This window comes from Micropterus dolomieu, linkage group LG23 (assembly GCF_021292245.1).
Source record: "Micropterus dolomieu isolate WLL.071019.BEF.003 ecotype Adirondacks linkage group LG23, ASM2129224v1, whole genome shotgun sequence".
In the NCBI taxonomy this organism is placed as follows: domain Eukaryota; kingdom Metazoa; phylum Chordata; class Actinopteri; order Centrarchiformes; family Centrarchidae; genus Micropterus; species Micropterus dolomieu.
Genome location: NC_060172.1, coordinates 10263340 through 10280664, shown reverse-complemented (window position 1 = coordinate 10280664; position 17325 = coordinate 10263340). Strand labels below are relative to the sequence as shown.

The window sequence follows — 17325 nt, the reverse complement described above, 5'->3', positions numbered from 1 at the left end:
CATCGTTTAAATGCCACGGCCTACCTGAGCATTGTTTCTGACCATGTCCATCTCTTTATGGCCACCATGTACCCATCCTCTGATGGCTACTTCCAGCAGGATAATGCACCATGTCACAAAGCTCGAATCATTTCAAATTGGTTTCTTGAACATGACAATGAGTTCACTGTACTAAAATGGCCCCCACAGTCACCAGATCTCAACCCAATAGAGCATCTTTGGGATGTGGTGGAACGGGAGCTTCGTGCCCTGGATGTGCATCCCACAAATCTCCATCAACTGCAAGATGCTATCCTATCAATATGTGCCAACATTTCTAAAGAATGCTTTCAGCACCTTGTTGAATCAATGCCACGTAGAATTAAGGCAGTTCTGAAGGCAAAAGGGGGTCAAACACAGTATTAGTATGGTGTTCCTAATAATCCTTTAGGTGAGTGTAAGTCAGTTAGTCTGTTTTATCACAGATCCGACAAAATGGTGGATGTAACAATGTGATGCTAAGCTGCTTTGGAAGTGCTCCAGTAATGGTTGCAACCGAATGACGCAGAATAATGAAACTCAACACTTCCTGTATATATTTCACAATAAAAGACATAGCAAGACAAGAGGGTATAATGAGCTTGGAAGGCTTTTAATGTGAAATATTAGAGCAAGAAATGTTTAACTGTAATTGGAAAGTACTAAAGACAGTATGTCTCTTTCTGTTGTTGTACTTAGGGAACTGCTGTAAAACTACACTACATTGCCCAAACTACATTACCCTGAATTTATCAAGACAACAGGTGAACATGGAGGAAGTGTTGAGTTTGCATGAAACAAAAATTAAAACATGTGCAGATCAGAAAACATAAAACAGGGGAAATAAGAAATTAAGGTTTGCTTCTAAAGTAAGCCTGTTTCAAATAAAAGCCTGGTTCTCTCTGCAGTTAAGGCCTTACTGTGGGTTTGAGAATGTACAGTCTTTTAGGCCTAATTTTAAATGTGGGTAAAAGCCATCAAAGTAAAATATAATTTTACCCTCTGGTCAATTTTAACATTTTCACAACAGGCAACGATCATTTGTAACATTAAATCAGACAATAGCTTTTTTTTCTTTTAGCATGTCAGATTGAAGCTGTTCTTCTGTTTTCTGTCTTGTGTTTGGTCTCATTGTCTTTTCCCACTGCAGTTCAGAGGAGTGGAACAAGGTGAGCAAGAGTGAGAGAGAAAAGCTTGGTGTCACCGTGCAGGATGACGGCGAGTTCTGGTGAGAACCATAAATAACAATTTTGTTGTTGCCTCGTCTGGCATTGTAAAAACTAATTATGAATTATTTAATGCTGGCTGGTTGTGAATGGGAACCCCTGATCTGAACTGACTTCAACATTTTGGGCTGATTATGCTAATGAATGAATGACTGACTGGTTTATTTTGGTTATTGGTATTTCCAATGTTTTTGAATACACAATGTCTACAGAGTCTATAAATAATTGCTTAGTAGATTCACAGAAACCTGCTTAATTTATTATTCTAATAGCTCTTTTTTGTAGTTTAATTATTTAATTATATAGTATTATTATTTGTTTTATATGTATTTCCCCACACCTCAACACAATATGACATATATGGTATTATAAGTTAACAGTACAATAAATGCAAACATTTCTCATTCAACAGTTCCCTTGTTTTGTAAATAATAGCCATAGATTTAGATAATTTCTGTTTGAAGTATTATGTGTGGCTTCCAGCAAAGTTTATGATCTACAGTATAATCACTCCCAAATAAATTAGTTTCAAATACTCATTCACTCTCAAACACTCTTAAATACAATTTCAGCTCGATTTAAAATGACACCACCAAACACCATAAATTTTGTTTTATTTTCATTAAGTGACAACTTTTTAATATCAAACCATTTTTTTAAATCATCATTTCCCTATTTACTGTTTTTTAATAATTCTTTCATGTCATCTCCTGAATAAAATTAATTTATGTAATCTGCAAACGCAGATGAAACACATTTCATCTTATTAGATACTATACAAATATCATTTATATAGAGTATAAATAACTTTGGTCCCAATACCGAACCTTGTGGAACACCACAGGTTACTCTTCTAATATGTGATTTTGTATTATTTATTTTTACATATTGAACCCTATTATACAAATAACTTTTTAGCCAATGTTGTGTGACACCTCTTATACCATAGTGTTCCAATTACTGCAGTAGCAGTGATCAATTGTATCAAACGCTTTAAACTCGTACATAAATTTTCCACAAATTCAATCACTGCTAATAATGTTGATCGATTTTCTTCTAAAGCCATATTGATGGTCTCTCAATAAGTCATATTTCTCAATAAGGTCATCCAGTCTATTCACAAATAATTTTAACTATTTTAGAAAATTGAGGTAGCAAAGACACAGGTCTATAATTTGATACATGATGTTTGTCACCATTTTTATAGTTTGGAACCACCTTAGCTGTGTTTTTATATTATTAGGAAAAACACCTGTTTGAAAGGATTTATTACATATTTAAGTAAATGTCTCAAGAACACAAGTCTACACTTCTTTTAGAAGTGACATATCAATAGTGTTACCATCAGTAGATGTCCTATTAAAGGAAAAGTTCAACATTTTGGACTGATTTTGCTTGGTTACTGAGAGTTTGATGAGAAGATCAATACCATTATCTGTCCAATAAATATTAGGCTTCTGCCAGCAGCCTGTTACCTTAGCACAAAGACTGTAAACATGGGGAAACATTTAGCCTGGCCCTGACAAAGTCCTTCTACTAGCACCTCTGAGGTTCACTAATTAAAATGTTATATCTGGTTTGTTTAATCCATACAAAAACAAGTGTAATAGCTTTAATTTGTGGCTGTGAGCTTTGGGCAAGTAGCTTCCTTAACACGTTAATTAGTAAACGTTAGAGATGGTGGTAGACAGAGCCATGTTAGATGTTTCCCTCTGCCTCTAGTCTTTGTGCTAAACTAAATGGCTGCTGGCTGTAGCATCATGTGTAATGAACAAAGAGGAGAGTCAGTGATGTCGATCTTATCCTTTAACAGCAATAGTGAAGTGAATAAGCATATTTTCAAAGAATGTCTAACTATTTCTTTAAAGAGGCATTTCTAGACTAACATAGATGCAATCATGTGGGGAAACACTGTCAAATAAACGATGCTGTTGTTTTTCAAAGGCCAATATCAGTCAACATTTCATCTCCATGTCAGCACCAGAAATCCTAGTCTCCCTTTATCATATAACACTTTTCTTTGTTTCTGATCTCATTTCCTCTATTTTTGTACCCGTTTAAGGTCTTCTTCTTTCAAGCTTTTCCCTCTAGTTGGTATCCACTCTCTCCTGTCTCTTCTCTCCTCTCCTTTTCCTGCCCTCCTGCAGGATGACATTCGATGACTTCTGCCAGTACTTCACTGACCTGATCATGTGCCGCCTCATCAACACCTCCTACCTGAGCATCCACAAAACCTGGGAGGAGGAGGTGATGAGGGGCTCCTGGGTGCACCGTCAGGACCCCCTTCGCAACCGGTCCGGAGGCTGCATCAATCACAAGGCCACCTTCCTGCAGAACCCTCAGGTGGGTCGAGGTAGTGTTTGTGTACATGTGTGTAATAGAGGAGTGTGTGACCATTGTTGGAGTGTGATACGGTGTCCCCCCTGTCTCTTTCCAGTACGTGTTTGATGTGAAGAAGGTGGAGGACGAAGTGCTGATCTGCTTACAGCAAAAAGAAAAGAGAGCTACACCCAAAGAGGGCAAAGGGGAAAACCTCGCCATAGGCTTTGATATTCACCGGGTAGAAACACACACATGCGCAGATACCAAGAAGCCTCCACAACACTTAAACAGTTCATAAACTAATACCTCAGGCAGACACATTTCTGCTATAATGTCCTTTCATCCTGCAGGTGGAGCTAAATAGGAAGTACCGTATGCACTCAGCCCAGCAAAAAGTAGCGGGCTCCATCTACATCAACTCGCGCTGCGTCTTCCTCAGGAAGGAGCTGATGGAGGGCCGTTACGTCATCATTCCCACAACCTTTGACCCCGGGCAGCAGGGTGAATTCCTGCTCCGTGTCTTCACTGATGTGCCTTCAGACTGCAAGTAAATCTGATATCTTACCTCTGAACACATAGTGTAACATTTTTGAATTTCCTGAATAGCAGATCTCCATTTAGAGCTTTACATAAATCAGATGTTCTCAGCTCATAACCTAAGACTGAGGTATACTACATACTGTAGGTATACCGGCTGTGTGTACACTATATGGAACTGAAGGTAAGCACCTCCTGGTATCCTGGGGACTTGCTTTGAGTATTATTTTATTGTCTGGATAGAAACAGAATAACCAGTGTGTACTGGTCAGTTATTAAAGCTGACTCACCACAGTGGACTCTCCAACTGTACTAGTCAATGTTTTACAACTAAGTTAGTACTATAAAATGGATAGACTTGTAGGTTGCATTTCAGTAAGTCACAATGCTAACATGTCCATTTTCACAGCATTTACTACTAAGACAGACACAACTTGTGACAAGTGGAATCACCTTGTTTTACGGCAGACTTGGAATGAATTGTGAATCTGTCCTTTAAATGCGTAGCCATTGCACAACTCCCACTATTTGCTAGTTGTTTAACTTTATTTCCCAGAAGAGTGTTTTGCAAAGTTTCAGGTTTTGCTCTTATTTCAGCTCTCAGGACATGGAATTGTCTTAAGTTTGTGTTACTGCATATTGATATGAGTGATAATGTAAAGAAGAAAATTAATTAATTAATTATATTCCTGTTGGCTTTAGTAACAATCACATACACTCTTTCCCAGAGAGTTGACTCTGGACGAGCCTCCTCAGACATGTTGGACAGGGATGTGTGGCTACCCTCAACTGGTTACTCAGGTCCATGTACTGAGTGCTGAGGGTCTGCAGGGACAGGACTCCAATGGAGGTAGGACCACTACACGCAGTGGATAAGAGCTGTAGCTTTGCATGATTTGAGTTATGTGCATTGTATTTGCATGTTAATGATCATGTTCCTGTAATATCAAGCACTGAAAACTCCTGTAAACACCCACAGAGCTTCACTGCCTCAATGCCAATAAGAAAAGACGTCTGAGCAAAGCACGAGGTACCACAGCACCATCTACTGAAACTATAGTTATTTAGTTCTAGCCTGCAGTGTACAGTCCTTACCCCTTTAAAGCTCTTAGATTGTGTGCACAAGCCTGTAACTTAAAGCCAGTATGTGTAGATTTGTATGTGACTATAGTATCTTTGAAATTATTAGTCTTAATAAAAAATAAATTGTTATTAATCCGGTGCTGTCAGCCTTTTCATTCTGTATCCCCGGGTCCAATAATGCCTAGAATATACTTCAGAGCTACTTCTGTTTTACTTCTTTCTGGAGTCAGCTCGGCGGACTCGTTCCACACATGCGCAGTAGATTGGTTGGTGCCCTGGTAGTGCAGTGGACAGGTCCTCGCAGTGGACAGGTCCTTGCGGATGTCTGCACAGAACATATGCGTACACCCTTTATTCTCATGTGGACCCTAGCAGTCCTCCACATACTCACAGACGCAAAACGTTTAACACTTGGTTAAGGATCCTTGGGGTGACTGCCACAGTGTCCACCGGATGGCGCCAAAGTCAGAAATGTTAAAATCTACATAGTGGCTTTAATATTGAGATTCCTTTGCTAAAAGAACAGCTGTGGTGAAAGAGGTACTTTGATCCTTTACCTAATTAAAAGTACAAGTACAAAAATTAATCAAATACTTGTATAAGTGTTCTGCTACATAAATCTGCTTTAATTTTTTGGAGACATTTTTTTAATCTTGATCATTTTACCTCTGTGGACCCCAGATATTTATTTAAGAGAAGTTATCTGAGAAGTTTTAGAGGGGAAATGTTTCTTGGCTGAAACTCATTACAACTTATAGACATCTGAAAAGGGGCACCAACCAGAGACTGTTTTAATCTTTAATTATGTGTTTTTATGTAAAATCTTAATTTTCAAAGTAGCTAGTAACTACAGTTGTCAGATGCAGTAGATGTAGTGAAGTAAAAAGTACAATGCTCCTCAGAAATGCAGTGCAGTAGAGATTTAAGTACTTGAGTAAATGTACAGAGTTAATTTTCACCACTGGTGAGCAGAATTTGACTTCAAAATAAAATTGATGAACATTGATACAGGTGAGGAAATTGGTTTCAAAATTAGATTGGAAAAAAAAAAATCTCCTGCAGTCTATTCTCCCTTTTTTAACAACATTTCAGTCCTCAGACTTACATCCTTGAAATGAATGTAGACGAACAGCACCAGTAACACATAGTATTTATATACAAACACAGCTCTGGGGGAAAAAACTGATCAGAGAGCGCCATCAGCGCCTCACTGGCATCCATACAAATGAAGGTCAGTGATCTGTTCTCATATCAAATAAACCCTGTAACGAGCACCTCTGGTTGTAAACAAGAGCAGAACGTTTACAAATGAATGGACTGAAACATTGTTAATAAAGTAGACAGTGATGGACAGTGTGCGGGAGACTTTATGGTGTGCCAGAGCATTTTTGAAATTATGACCTGGAGATTAATTGAAAAGAATTATACAGTGCAATGGTTTGGAAATACACTCTTCACCTAATCATCACATATAATCTGATGTAGACATGCGTAAACAAACCAGATGCATAGTAATCACAGTGTCTGTCATCAACATGATCTACTTATTTAAAGATCTTTATTCTTCTTCAGCTGTAGATCCCTACGTGATCATCACCTGTGAAGGAGAGAGGGTTCGATCACCAGTTTTTAAGGACACACGGTGCCCAAACTTTGACATCAAAGGCCTGTTCTACCGCAAGAAACCCAAGGAGGGCATCAACATCGAGGTGAGCTGTCACTCTCTGCAGCCACCCCACTTTGGGACTTTACACTGAGAACTGGCTGAAGTACACGTTCATGATGGCTGCAACCAAAATTTAGCAGCTCAGGCCCTGTGAATGGTATCTGTCAGGCATCACAGGACCGGTCATCTGGGACAGTGATTACAATTTCTACAAGCATCTTTTATTGAGCTGCTGTTGCCAAACCAACAGATGTTGCAAGAGGTTAAAACGCTATTAGTAAAATAAACTGATAGCCATGGAATATCCAACTTCACAGCTTTCTTAATGGAGACGGGACTGCCATAAGCTATCTTGGTGACGTTTCGTTGAAGGCGATAATCTCTACTTGACCTAAAACACTTCTCAACCATTCCCTATAAAGGGTCGGTTCACCCAAATTTCTAATAAATAAATCATTTCATTATTACCTCTAGTAGTGGCTAGCCATGCAGATCGTTAATTTGTTTAGGTTTTTGAAATAAAAAGAACAAAGAACAGTATGTTCATTATTTGGGTGATCCAACCCTTTAATCCCCCTGGTACTTGAGGACTGGGTGACCAGAGTTTGGGGTGTGTTTGATAATGGCAACGGAACAGTAACGGGTACAAGTTAAACAAACACTCATAATGATCATCTGTATACCAGGATACACACTCTCTCAAGGTGCGGTAAACTACTGTTGAGAGAGTTCCTCATACAAGACACAGTCAGAGCTTCCTTCTGGATTCCCCTAAGCCTGTCCTGCTACCTGGTGGTGGTGTGGGGTGTGGACTTTACACAGTGTTTTTCTCAAAAGTGTCACTCTCGAAGTTGTTGCTGGTAGAGTTAGTGTTTATGTATTTTTCCGTGTTTATCGTGCTTCAGTGAGGCTACAGGGGCGGGCATCAGAGAGGAAGGCGAGGGAGAGGTCTCATAGCCCTGTTTGATCAAAACATTAATTGAACTATGCAACCAGAGGAATTTAACTCAGGAACTAAACTAGGACAGTCCCTATATTCCTGTTTTGAGTTTTCACCACATCTGAAGAACCATGAAGACAAATTAGATGCACAATAGATAAAAAAAAGAATGACAGCGGCGTTTGTGATGCAATACAAAGAAATGACAACACATCCTGTCACCCTGTTATTATTGTTGTGTATTTACTGTTGCTTCACTCTGAAATGTCGGTGGAATGTGATGAATGAATGAAAAGGAGACACTGCAGAGGTAAAAACCTCAGAAAAATCCAGATTGCCTCTCTCCAAAGTGAACTATCCGCTGCGTTATTTATTTATGCTTTACAAAGGCAATGAAACAGTCAGTAAATCAGTAAACTGTTTGTGTTTATCTCACTCTGCCCCAACTTTGTTTTTAATGATTATTAATATTAAAAGCACTTTGTAGTACTTATTTAGCAGCACCTTATTTTGTGAGTGAAGCCGTACACAAGTTTTAGTTGCTGTGTTTGAACATTCACAAACGAGCTTCACCCATAAAGCCCTTTTTTTGCACCTGGAACTATCGTTAGATCGCTAAATTTAGTCCTTAGCTCCTCCGGTCAAAATGCAGGTTAAGTTGCTGCTGTGGAAGGGCCTTCTAAAACTATAGGCTGTCTTTGTCCTAGTATGTTGCAACACTCATTTTCATACACAGCTGTACTCTTTATTTTTTTCTAAGATCCTAAACCCTAACACCACATTTCTCACCTACCTTTTCCATCCAATTTCCCTTCATCATCTGTGTGTGTGTGTGTGTGACTACATCACATGAGGTGGCTCTGCTAATGATTTTTGCTGAACGTCCACGACCAATCAATTACAGGCTTAATATCAGGCAATATGTGTAAGCCAGTGTACTTGTTAGGGAATTATTGTTGGTAATATGATGTTGCATTTACTCAATCAGACCTGTGAAATTGCATCATTTGTATGTCCATGAAAGGAGGCAGAAGTGTGCATCTACTGTTCTGTAGAAAAGCTGGGCCCGTAATAGGGGTGTGCCAATGTAACTTTTTCTACCCTGATACTGATACAGATACCCAAACTATTGACTGATACGGGTACCAGTTCGTCAACTTTTTTTACCAAAATGTAAAATCTGTGAAAAAAAAACCTCTCTGTGTTGAACTGATAAGATCTGTGTAAACCAACATGAGGCTGTAACTCTGTCAATTGTGTCTTATGAAAATGTAATTTCTAATGTTTAGAAGGTTTATTAAATTGTGTCATTACAATGCATTAACCTCATACATCCCCAAGGACAGATGTAACACACTCAGTTTGTCCTGTAGGATGTCAGGTGTTGTGAACAGATACAGACCTTACAAACTGAGCTGCTGTGATAAATGATGACCAGAGTTGATCCTGCACTCACAGTCCTATGTGACCACCCAGTGAAAAGACTTCCCTACATCTCTTCACTCTTCTACACTACTTAACCTACACAGGGCTCTGTCTTCTTTCCCTGGACCAAATCTGACCTGAGCTGTTCTCTTATCAGGCATTCCTCATCATGAAATAAAATGGATTCTGTCCATGCAATGTTCTGAAACAACCTCTCAACAAAAAGACAACAACAAAAGAATTTTGTTAACACTGTAGTACTGACAACACTTTCACAGTAAAGACCTACCACTGCCTACACATGAAAATGCTTTTATTTGAGATGCAGAGTAGCTTTATGTATGTTATCAGCTGTAAATGAACAGAAAACTGCATTTAATGCGGAATGGTGACGTTTCGCCGATACCTGAGCTGCTGAAAATGTCAGCCTATCCTGTACTCCTTATCACTTCTTTCCTTTTTTTGTTTTTATTTTCACCAACTTGTTATTGTTCTGCACTCATACATTTTTAGATTTTCTGTATTTAAATTTTATATTTTCTATAAATTGAAATATAATTTAACTCTTTAGGTTTATTCATTTTTATTTATTGCTTTACACAGAAATGTCTGTACATCAGCACTTCTTATCCTTCATTCTTCCTCTCTGTGCTTCTCTGGTGTCACTTCCTTCTGTCCCTTGTGTGTTTTCTCCTGTGGTTTTCTCTTTGGCGACTGCTTATTGCCTTTTGTCTTTTCTCTCCTCTCTTTTCCTGCTTCCCCTTTCGCTTTCGGATCTCTGCCTTCCTCCCACGAGCGGCGAACAGATCTACAACAAGAACATGATCGTAGACACCTTCCTGGGTCAGGTGATCCTGTACAGCGACCCCAACGAGCGGCAGGAGCAGCACACGCTTCACCTCCGTGACAAGGGCAGCCGCCAGGACAACGACCTTCCGGGCACGGTCACTGTCCGCCTCGTCACCTCGATCGTGCTCACCAACATCTGATGCGATCGTTAATAGTCATGATGATCAACATGTAATGTGGCGCTAAATTGTGCCCACCGTTCATGTTCACCTTTCTTCCTCTAACCATTGCAGGAGCTCACTGTATCTTTTTTTTCTGCTGCTTACGCTCTGTGTGTCTGTATCTTAATGTTCCCCTATTTTCTTTGCATCGGCATTTCAGCTCGGTTACATTACTTTTTGAATACCTAAACCGATATTTCTGGATAGAAGGTATCCAGACGATATTGTGGTTTGTATTTAATATCCTTGAACACATTCCTGCCAGTGTTTGCTTCAGAAATTTGTTCGTAAAGTTGGTTTCATGGCAGGTTTGATAGCCAGAATCCCCATCAACAACTGAGCTACAGTTTCACAGATTTTAAAGTTTTATCGAATCAGTTTGACTCTAATCTACAAACTTCTTATTTTCTTTCTGCATATTGTTATATTCAAGCACATACACACACACTCACACATGCACGTACAATACATATGTCTGCACTCTCCATGCATGTGCCAATGTTTCCAAGGGCTATGCATTGCCTTAAGGTTGAGTCTGTCTCTCCACCTTGAGGAGTGGGAGGAGTTATGTTAAATACTCTCTATCTTTGCGATCAGCTGTCTTCAGTGTAAGCGCAGCTTCCATTTCTGCTCCTTAAATTCAACATTACTCCCCACTTTTGTCAAAGTTTCAGACTTTATCTCCTATATGTTAACATAAATAGTCGTCCCACCAAGTCCGCTCACCCAGACACCTCAAGTCTTCACCAGTTTGCCGGTGCTTTGGGGAGCATGCAGCACTGTCTGTCACTTTTTACTGTGGACTAGACAAACGAAAGCAAACAGCAGCTATTCTCCCCCTCTACTGAGAGCTTTTCTGTGTTGTCCTGTAAGCGCGCTCGTGTGTGAAATCTTGCCTCCCGTCTTCCATCACTAGTGTCATTTCAGACTCCCCGAGACGCTTTCTACCGGTTGCTATGGACGATCTCAAAACTGCATGGCTTAAAAAATTGAACTCTTTGCCTGTGCTGCACATGTCTCCAGTCGTAGCTTAGCAGCCGGTGCTTTTTATAGTGCTACCCTTCCTCTTTGATCCCCCAGTCCAGCGGAGTGCAAAGATTCACCCTGACATAATTAAGTGCTTTATGGGACCAAAGATGAGCCAGACCCTCCGCTCTCTTAGTCCCTTTCAGACCACCCTGGCCTGGCCCAGCCTAGCTACAAACCACCACCCCCTGTGCCACATCATCTCTTTAACGGCAACACCACTGCCTGACGCTTCCTCGGACTTGAGTCTGTTGGCTTGGGCCAAAGACTCATGCCACGTGATCTCGAGAGACAGCAGCTGTGCTTCTGCTGTTGGCACAGAACAGGCATGAGTGTATGTGAGAGAGATTGTGTGTGTGTGTGTGTGTGTGTGTGTGTGTGTGTGTGCGTGTCCTGCTAGATCCAGCCTTGCTTTGAATGGGAATGCTTGGGATGAATGTTTATCTGTTAATCCACGTTGTACCTGGAAGATAACTATTTCTGTGGAAAGGTGTGAACTGAAAGGGAAAAAGCTCTTTAGGGGAATACACACCTTGCACTTTAATTCATTTTAAAGCGGGAAAAAGACCCTTAAGGATGAAAGAAAGAAGAGGGAGAGCAGAAGAGACATCCTACCAAACAACCTGTGCCATCGCTTTGGTCCTGGCTTTGCGTACGCAGCAGGAAAACAACATGGGATAGGATGAACTGTTCACTGATTTTAGAAGGATTTCAGATGGCTTTTGTATATTGAACCAATACTGGTACAATTAAATCTATCTCTGATTAACTTCAGAACTTCTTGCATAGATTGTGTGTGGCCATCTAATTTGACCTTTCAGCATCTAGGCTTTTTGTTTTTGTTTTTTCAAGAGACTTTTCATTCCAAGTTTTATTGAGTCTTTCTTTCCCATGTAAAAATTTAAAAACGTTATTGTCATTATCAAGACATTTCCTTTGAATGTAAGACAGTTATTGGACTAATCTCTCAATCAGACTATCAAGTCCATTTTCCTGATTTTTCAGCGCCTTTTTCCATTACTTGAACTGTCACATATAGCATTTAATTGATCACACTCTTTTGTGTACAGCATCTTTTCAAATGTGTCTTGCATGGGTTATTTTCCAATATGTTCATGGCCTTGTATTGTACTGTTCAATTGTTACTATATATATTTATTCTTTCTATCTCAAATGTCTTGGAAATGCAGTCAGCATGTCTACACTAATGCACCTCATGTCAGTCTGATCATATCAACAGGTTTGAAACAGTTATGTCTTGTAATACAGTAATGCATTCATAATGCCTCTAGCATTGGTGAACATTAGCAGCAGTTGTGGACTTCTATTTAGGTGCTATTTATCTTCTCTGTGCTCTTTTATATTGTTTTCAGTCTGATGGAGGGACAGAAAATGAGTGTTGTGTAACACAACTGAATTTGGAAAATGTCATCTTAGCTTGCAGTAAGACGGTGTTAGAAACTGTAGTGTAAGGTTAGACATGTGAGCATGTGCTGCTGGTTTGTATTTACAGAGCAGGTGAGAAAAGAAAGAAGGCCTCCTCCCTCCCTCACTGAGTACTGTTGAAGTGCCCTTGTGCAAGGCACTGAACTCCTAACTGCACCAGTGAAGCCTCGTACTGGCCAACTATTATACAGAGCTTCCAGGTGTGACTCTGATCCCACCACTCGACCCCAGATCAATACTGTGAATATGTTCAAAATCAGATATTAATTTTTAACTTGAGGGTGAAATACGGGGTTAATGTATTGTTATTGGTGCCAAAGGTGAAGGTTGTGACTTGGATTTGGTGTTTGAATATATGATTATATTGATTTTCTAAAAATATATATATATATATATATATAAACAAAACTTGCTGTTTCTGAAGGAATTTACAGAATCCTCAAAGAATCTTCTAACCATCTGGATGAAAAAACAACAATATAAAGGCTGCAGCCTCTAACAAAATCTGAAAGAACTTATTCATGAATTGGTCCCAGAAGTCTATTCAACATTGTTGTTGAAATAAGATGGAAGTATTTCCATTATTACCAACAACAGCGAAAAAAGGCTCACTTGTGAAATAATTTTTAACCTGTTTCCCAGTTGCAACTCTGCTTCCTAATCCAAACAAACATGGTGCTGGAAATGCCTAATGTTCCTGCAAAATTCAGCTTGAACCAAACTTAAATGATTTTTAAATATCACTTAAATCTGACTATACTGATGTATACTACGATGTATAGTATACTGAAAGGACAAGGGGATGTATAATTTCCAGCTTCCTGAAGTATAGTTGTAAATGGGAAAACAGGTTAAAATGTTTACTTTTCAGCAAATACTTTCTCATCCAATAGTTACACAAGTCTTTGAGGGTTGTGGAAAGTACTTTAACACAGTGACAAGTTACTCTAAACAGCTCTGTGATTCAAATGTAATGGGAATACATTAGAGACAACCCCGATTTGGCTTGATAAAATGACAGAATCTTCATTTGAAAGTAATTAATTGTATTAAAAACAAATGGGAGCCTGTCGCCAAACCATGTGGACATTTTGCATCACAATAGTACAGTCTGTTTTGCTGATTGGACTGTCGAAGACCGAACACAAAACTAACTTAAGTTGCTGCAAACATGGTACATTCATGAATGCCAATTCAAACTTGGTGTCTAATTTCAGTCAGTGTTTAAAGTAATATTTATATATATATAGTTTGAATAGTGCAAACATTTATTTAATGCAGTAGGTATTTTTAATTGAAAACTGTTCCTTTGTTTTTGTGTGATGGAAATCCAATTTAGTTTAATTTTCATACTGAACAAAGTGACATCACAAGAAACAAAATATGATGACGTTGGATGTGCCATAGCTGAGGAGGGCACAGTGTAAATTAGCCACCAATGGCACACAAGCATGAATAAATTATTCGAAAGTTAGCTATATAGAGTAGCAAAAATATTTCCATGGGCTAGAAGCTGTCACATCAGTGTTTGACACGTTTTTATTACATGAACTTGAGCTGTATATTGAACAGTAATCACCTAGCCATATAGCAGCTAGTAAGCTAGCTACGAACAAATTCATTTAACTGTGAGCACAATTTTCATAAACTTTAATAACACATCTTAAGTTACTAATTGCAAATGGCAGACCAAGTCCTTTGAATTGAACAGTGTGTGTGAATGAATATATTGACACTGTGTTTACCTGTTATGTCGCAAGAAGTAGAGGTTGTATGAACATCTACTTATCCCCTTTATGCTTACTGGAAACACCTCCGTCACATTTCTGTTGCAGTTCAGATGTCCGCTGGCAAGCAGTCTGCCCTTTAGCAGCCCCGTCCCCAGTGTAGATTGCCTACATGTTTTGCGTTTTACAATATTATTGAATACACGTTTGAAGCAAATGTATTAACAATATAGTAACACATACTTTGTGGCTCTATTTAATAACATCTATGCATGGCATTGTCAGGTCTGTCGGTCAGTAAGTTGGTCCACCACTTTGGTCTTGACTGAAATATCTCAACAACTAATAGACGGAATTATGTTCCCCTGAGGATGAGTGGGAATAATTTAGTCTGCCATTTATCTCCATGATATCTATCTGCAAAACTGACATTTGTGTTTAGTGCTAATTAGCTAAGTTCAAAGCACTGCAGTGCCTAAATACAGCTTCTTGCATGGTTGTAGACTCTTAATCTTCAATATGTAGGTAAAGACAATAGTAGAAGAAATGTATCATTAATTATTAATTTCACATCGTTATTAATATATATAGTAATTTATGTTAATTCACACTTTCATGCTTATCTTTCATGTTTAAAGATGGCAGAGTGGAGAGAAGAGCAGCTGCTGAGATGCTCGGCTCCTGCCTCCAGTAGATATTGGGGTTAAGGCTTACAAGTTAGTTAGTATTCATGAATGTGCCATGTTATTGTTATTTGACAATGTAAGCGTTCTTTCAGTCAGGTTTTCAGCACCAATCAGTTGTGTTATTTCTTGGCTCGTTTTTATATTTGTGTGGATACACACAACCTGACAGCTTTGATTTTTGGAAGTATTTGGTCTTCAGAGTCACTGTGTCACTTACACAATCTTAGAGTAACAGTGTGTCGATCTCAATGTGAAATCTTATCAAGGTGTTCCTCTTCAAGCTTCTACTTATGTGCCACAGCAGTGCCAAAAAGACTAATAGTCTATTGAAAAGGGATGCTTTGTGGGTGATGGAAGTCATACTGTACATTGTAAACATGTTTTCTATGTAACTGTTGGACAAAGACAGACAAAGTTATCCTCTGAGAATTTTTTTGTACCGTATTTTGTTCTCCACTACATGTCTCTTTTTTTATAGTTTCTGTCCCTGTGATGAAGTGATCCTCATCGCGTTGCTGTTGTTACTGATTGTAATTGTTGCACATTGTGATTCTTTGCCAAAAGTGTTATGGCTTTCACTGTTAACCACCACACACATACATATACACAAACACTCCAGCTACTAGACTAACCAGGCTTGGTTGGAGTGTACGGACCTTGACTGGTTTTTTGACAGTTGCTATAGAGCTTATCAGTTTTCTGTATATTTTTTCCGCACGGCCATGCCAAAGCAGGTTTCGAATGAAGCTGAACTGCTCACAAAGGTGGTGACTTTTGTACGAATCCAAAAATGCCAGTGCATGTAGCAAAACCGCTTCAAATCTGCTCGCACCATTATGAATCACAGAATATATATTTTTGTTTTTCCGGGTGTTAAAACATAATCCGCTGTTGCTACTTTGATAAACATACTGTGTGAAGTAGAAGGCTTATGTTGCACACTTGCATGCATTAAAAAAGTATCCAGTTTTCTAATATTTTGTATTCAGTAACCTACAGTATGTATATAAAAGTAGCAGCGACTTATTAGTTGTTATTATGGGTCCATGTTTGATGGTGATCCATGATGGATATTATACAGTATATTCTAGACATTTATTTCAAGAGGAAGATGTTCTTGCTCACTACCTCCAGTGATCAGCAAGAATACTATAGAGGAATCAAGGGAATTATTCCCCTTATTGATACCTTGCGTTAGTTATGGGCATGACCAGTTATTCCTTTCACTGAACCATCTTCCGCGAGAGTTAGCGGTATGCAACATTTGTCTTCCCCTTTTTTGGGGGGAAATAAATTATCTGGGAACATAGCCTGTCACAAAGGAAAAGTTAGACATTTTAGGAAATTCGCTAATTCACTTTTTTGTCGAAAGCTAGATGAGAATATTGATCCCCCATGTCTGCCTGTTAGCTTAACTACCAGCACCTCTGAAGCTTGCTAATGAACACATTTTACCCCTTGTCATTTTTACACTTTGTTTTTATAGGAATTTAACAAATTAACGTCTTAATTAGTTTATAGGTGCTAGAAGGTGGATTTTATGACCTTTGGATCCGTTTCCCCATGTTTCTGGTCTTTGTGCTGAGCTAAGTTTGCTTTCTGCTGGTGGTGGCTTCATATATGGTGGACAGATATGAAAGTAATCATCTAACTAATCGACAAGAGGACAAATAAGCCTATTTCCAAATTTGTCAACTTTTTCTTTAAACAGGACAATGTGACCTGATACATTCTACTACCGAGGGAAGTTAGACGATCCGTAGAAGTGGCCTTGGATAGCAGTAACAAACTTAGTTAAACTTAGCCTTATCTGAAACTTGGGACAAACCGAAAGATTAGCTAAAACCTACAAAGACTAGACAAACCACGCATAGAGATGTTGAGTCTGAACCTTGTGACTGAGTAAAAAGACAAGACGCACTACAACTACAACATACTAAGTGACTGGACGGAGTTCTGGCGGCACACGATCTTGCAAATCCTCTAAGATCATTGTTACACGTTCTTGTACCAGGACAAACATGGACGAGTACAATTTGCCCTGTAAAGACCAAAACATAAATTACAAAGAGTGGATCCAACGAAGGTTAAAATCAAGGGCAACTGGACTTGGTTGAAGATACTGGAAGACGTTTCGTCCCTCATCCAAAGGACTTCTTCAGTTCTGACTGACTGGCAGGGAAACTCAGCTATTTAACCTCAGTGGGGTCGTT

At 39.0% G+C, this 17325-nt stretch overlaps 1 protein-coding gene across 2 annotated transcripts in view; it reads left to right on the top strand.

Moving 5' to 3' along the window:
- The window catches only part of capn5b (calpain 5b), a 64449-nt gene that overhangs the window by 45610 nt on the left and 1514 nt on the right, over positions 1–17325 (top strand). Inside the window, exons 8-14 of one of the 2 annotated variants that reach the window (XM_046039945.1) lie at positions 1169–1246; positions 3392–3587; positions 3682–3804; positions 3917–4113; positions 4832–4953; positions 5083–5133; positions 6759–6895. In XM_046039945.1, coding sequence (XP_045895901.1) covers positions 1169–1246; positions 3392–3587; positions 3682–3804; positions 3917–4113; positions 4832–4953; positions 5083–5133; positions 6759–6895 — 904 coding nt within the window. Of the gene's footprint in view, positions 1–1168; positions 1247–3391; positions 3588–3681; positions 3805–3916; positions 4114–4831; positions 4954–5082; positions 5134–6758; positions 9049–17325 lie in introns of those variants that run through there. The other variant, XM_046039944.1, reaches the window with a different exon arrangement.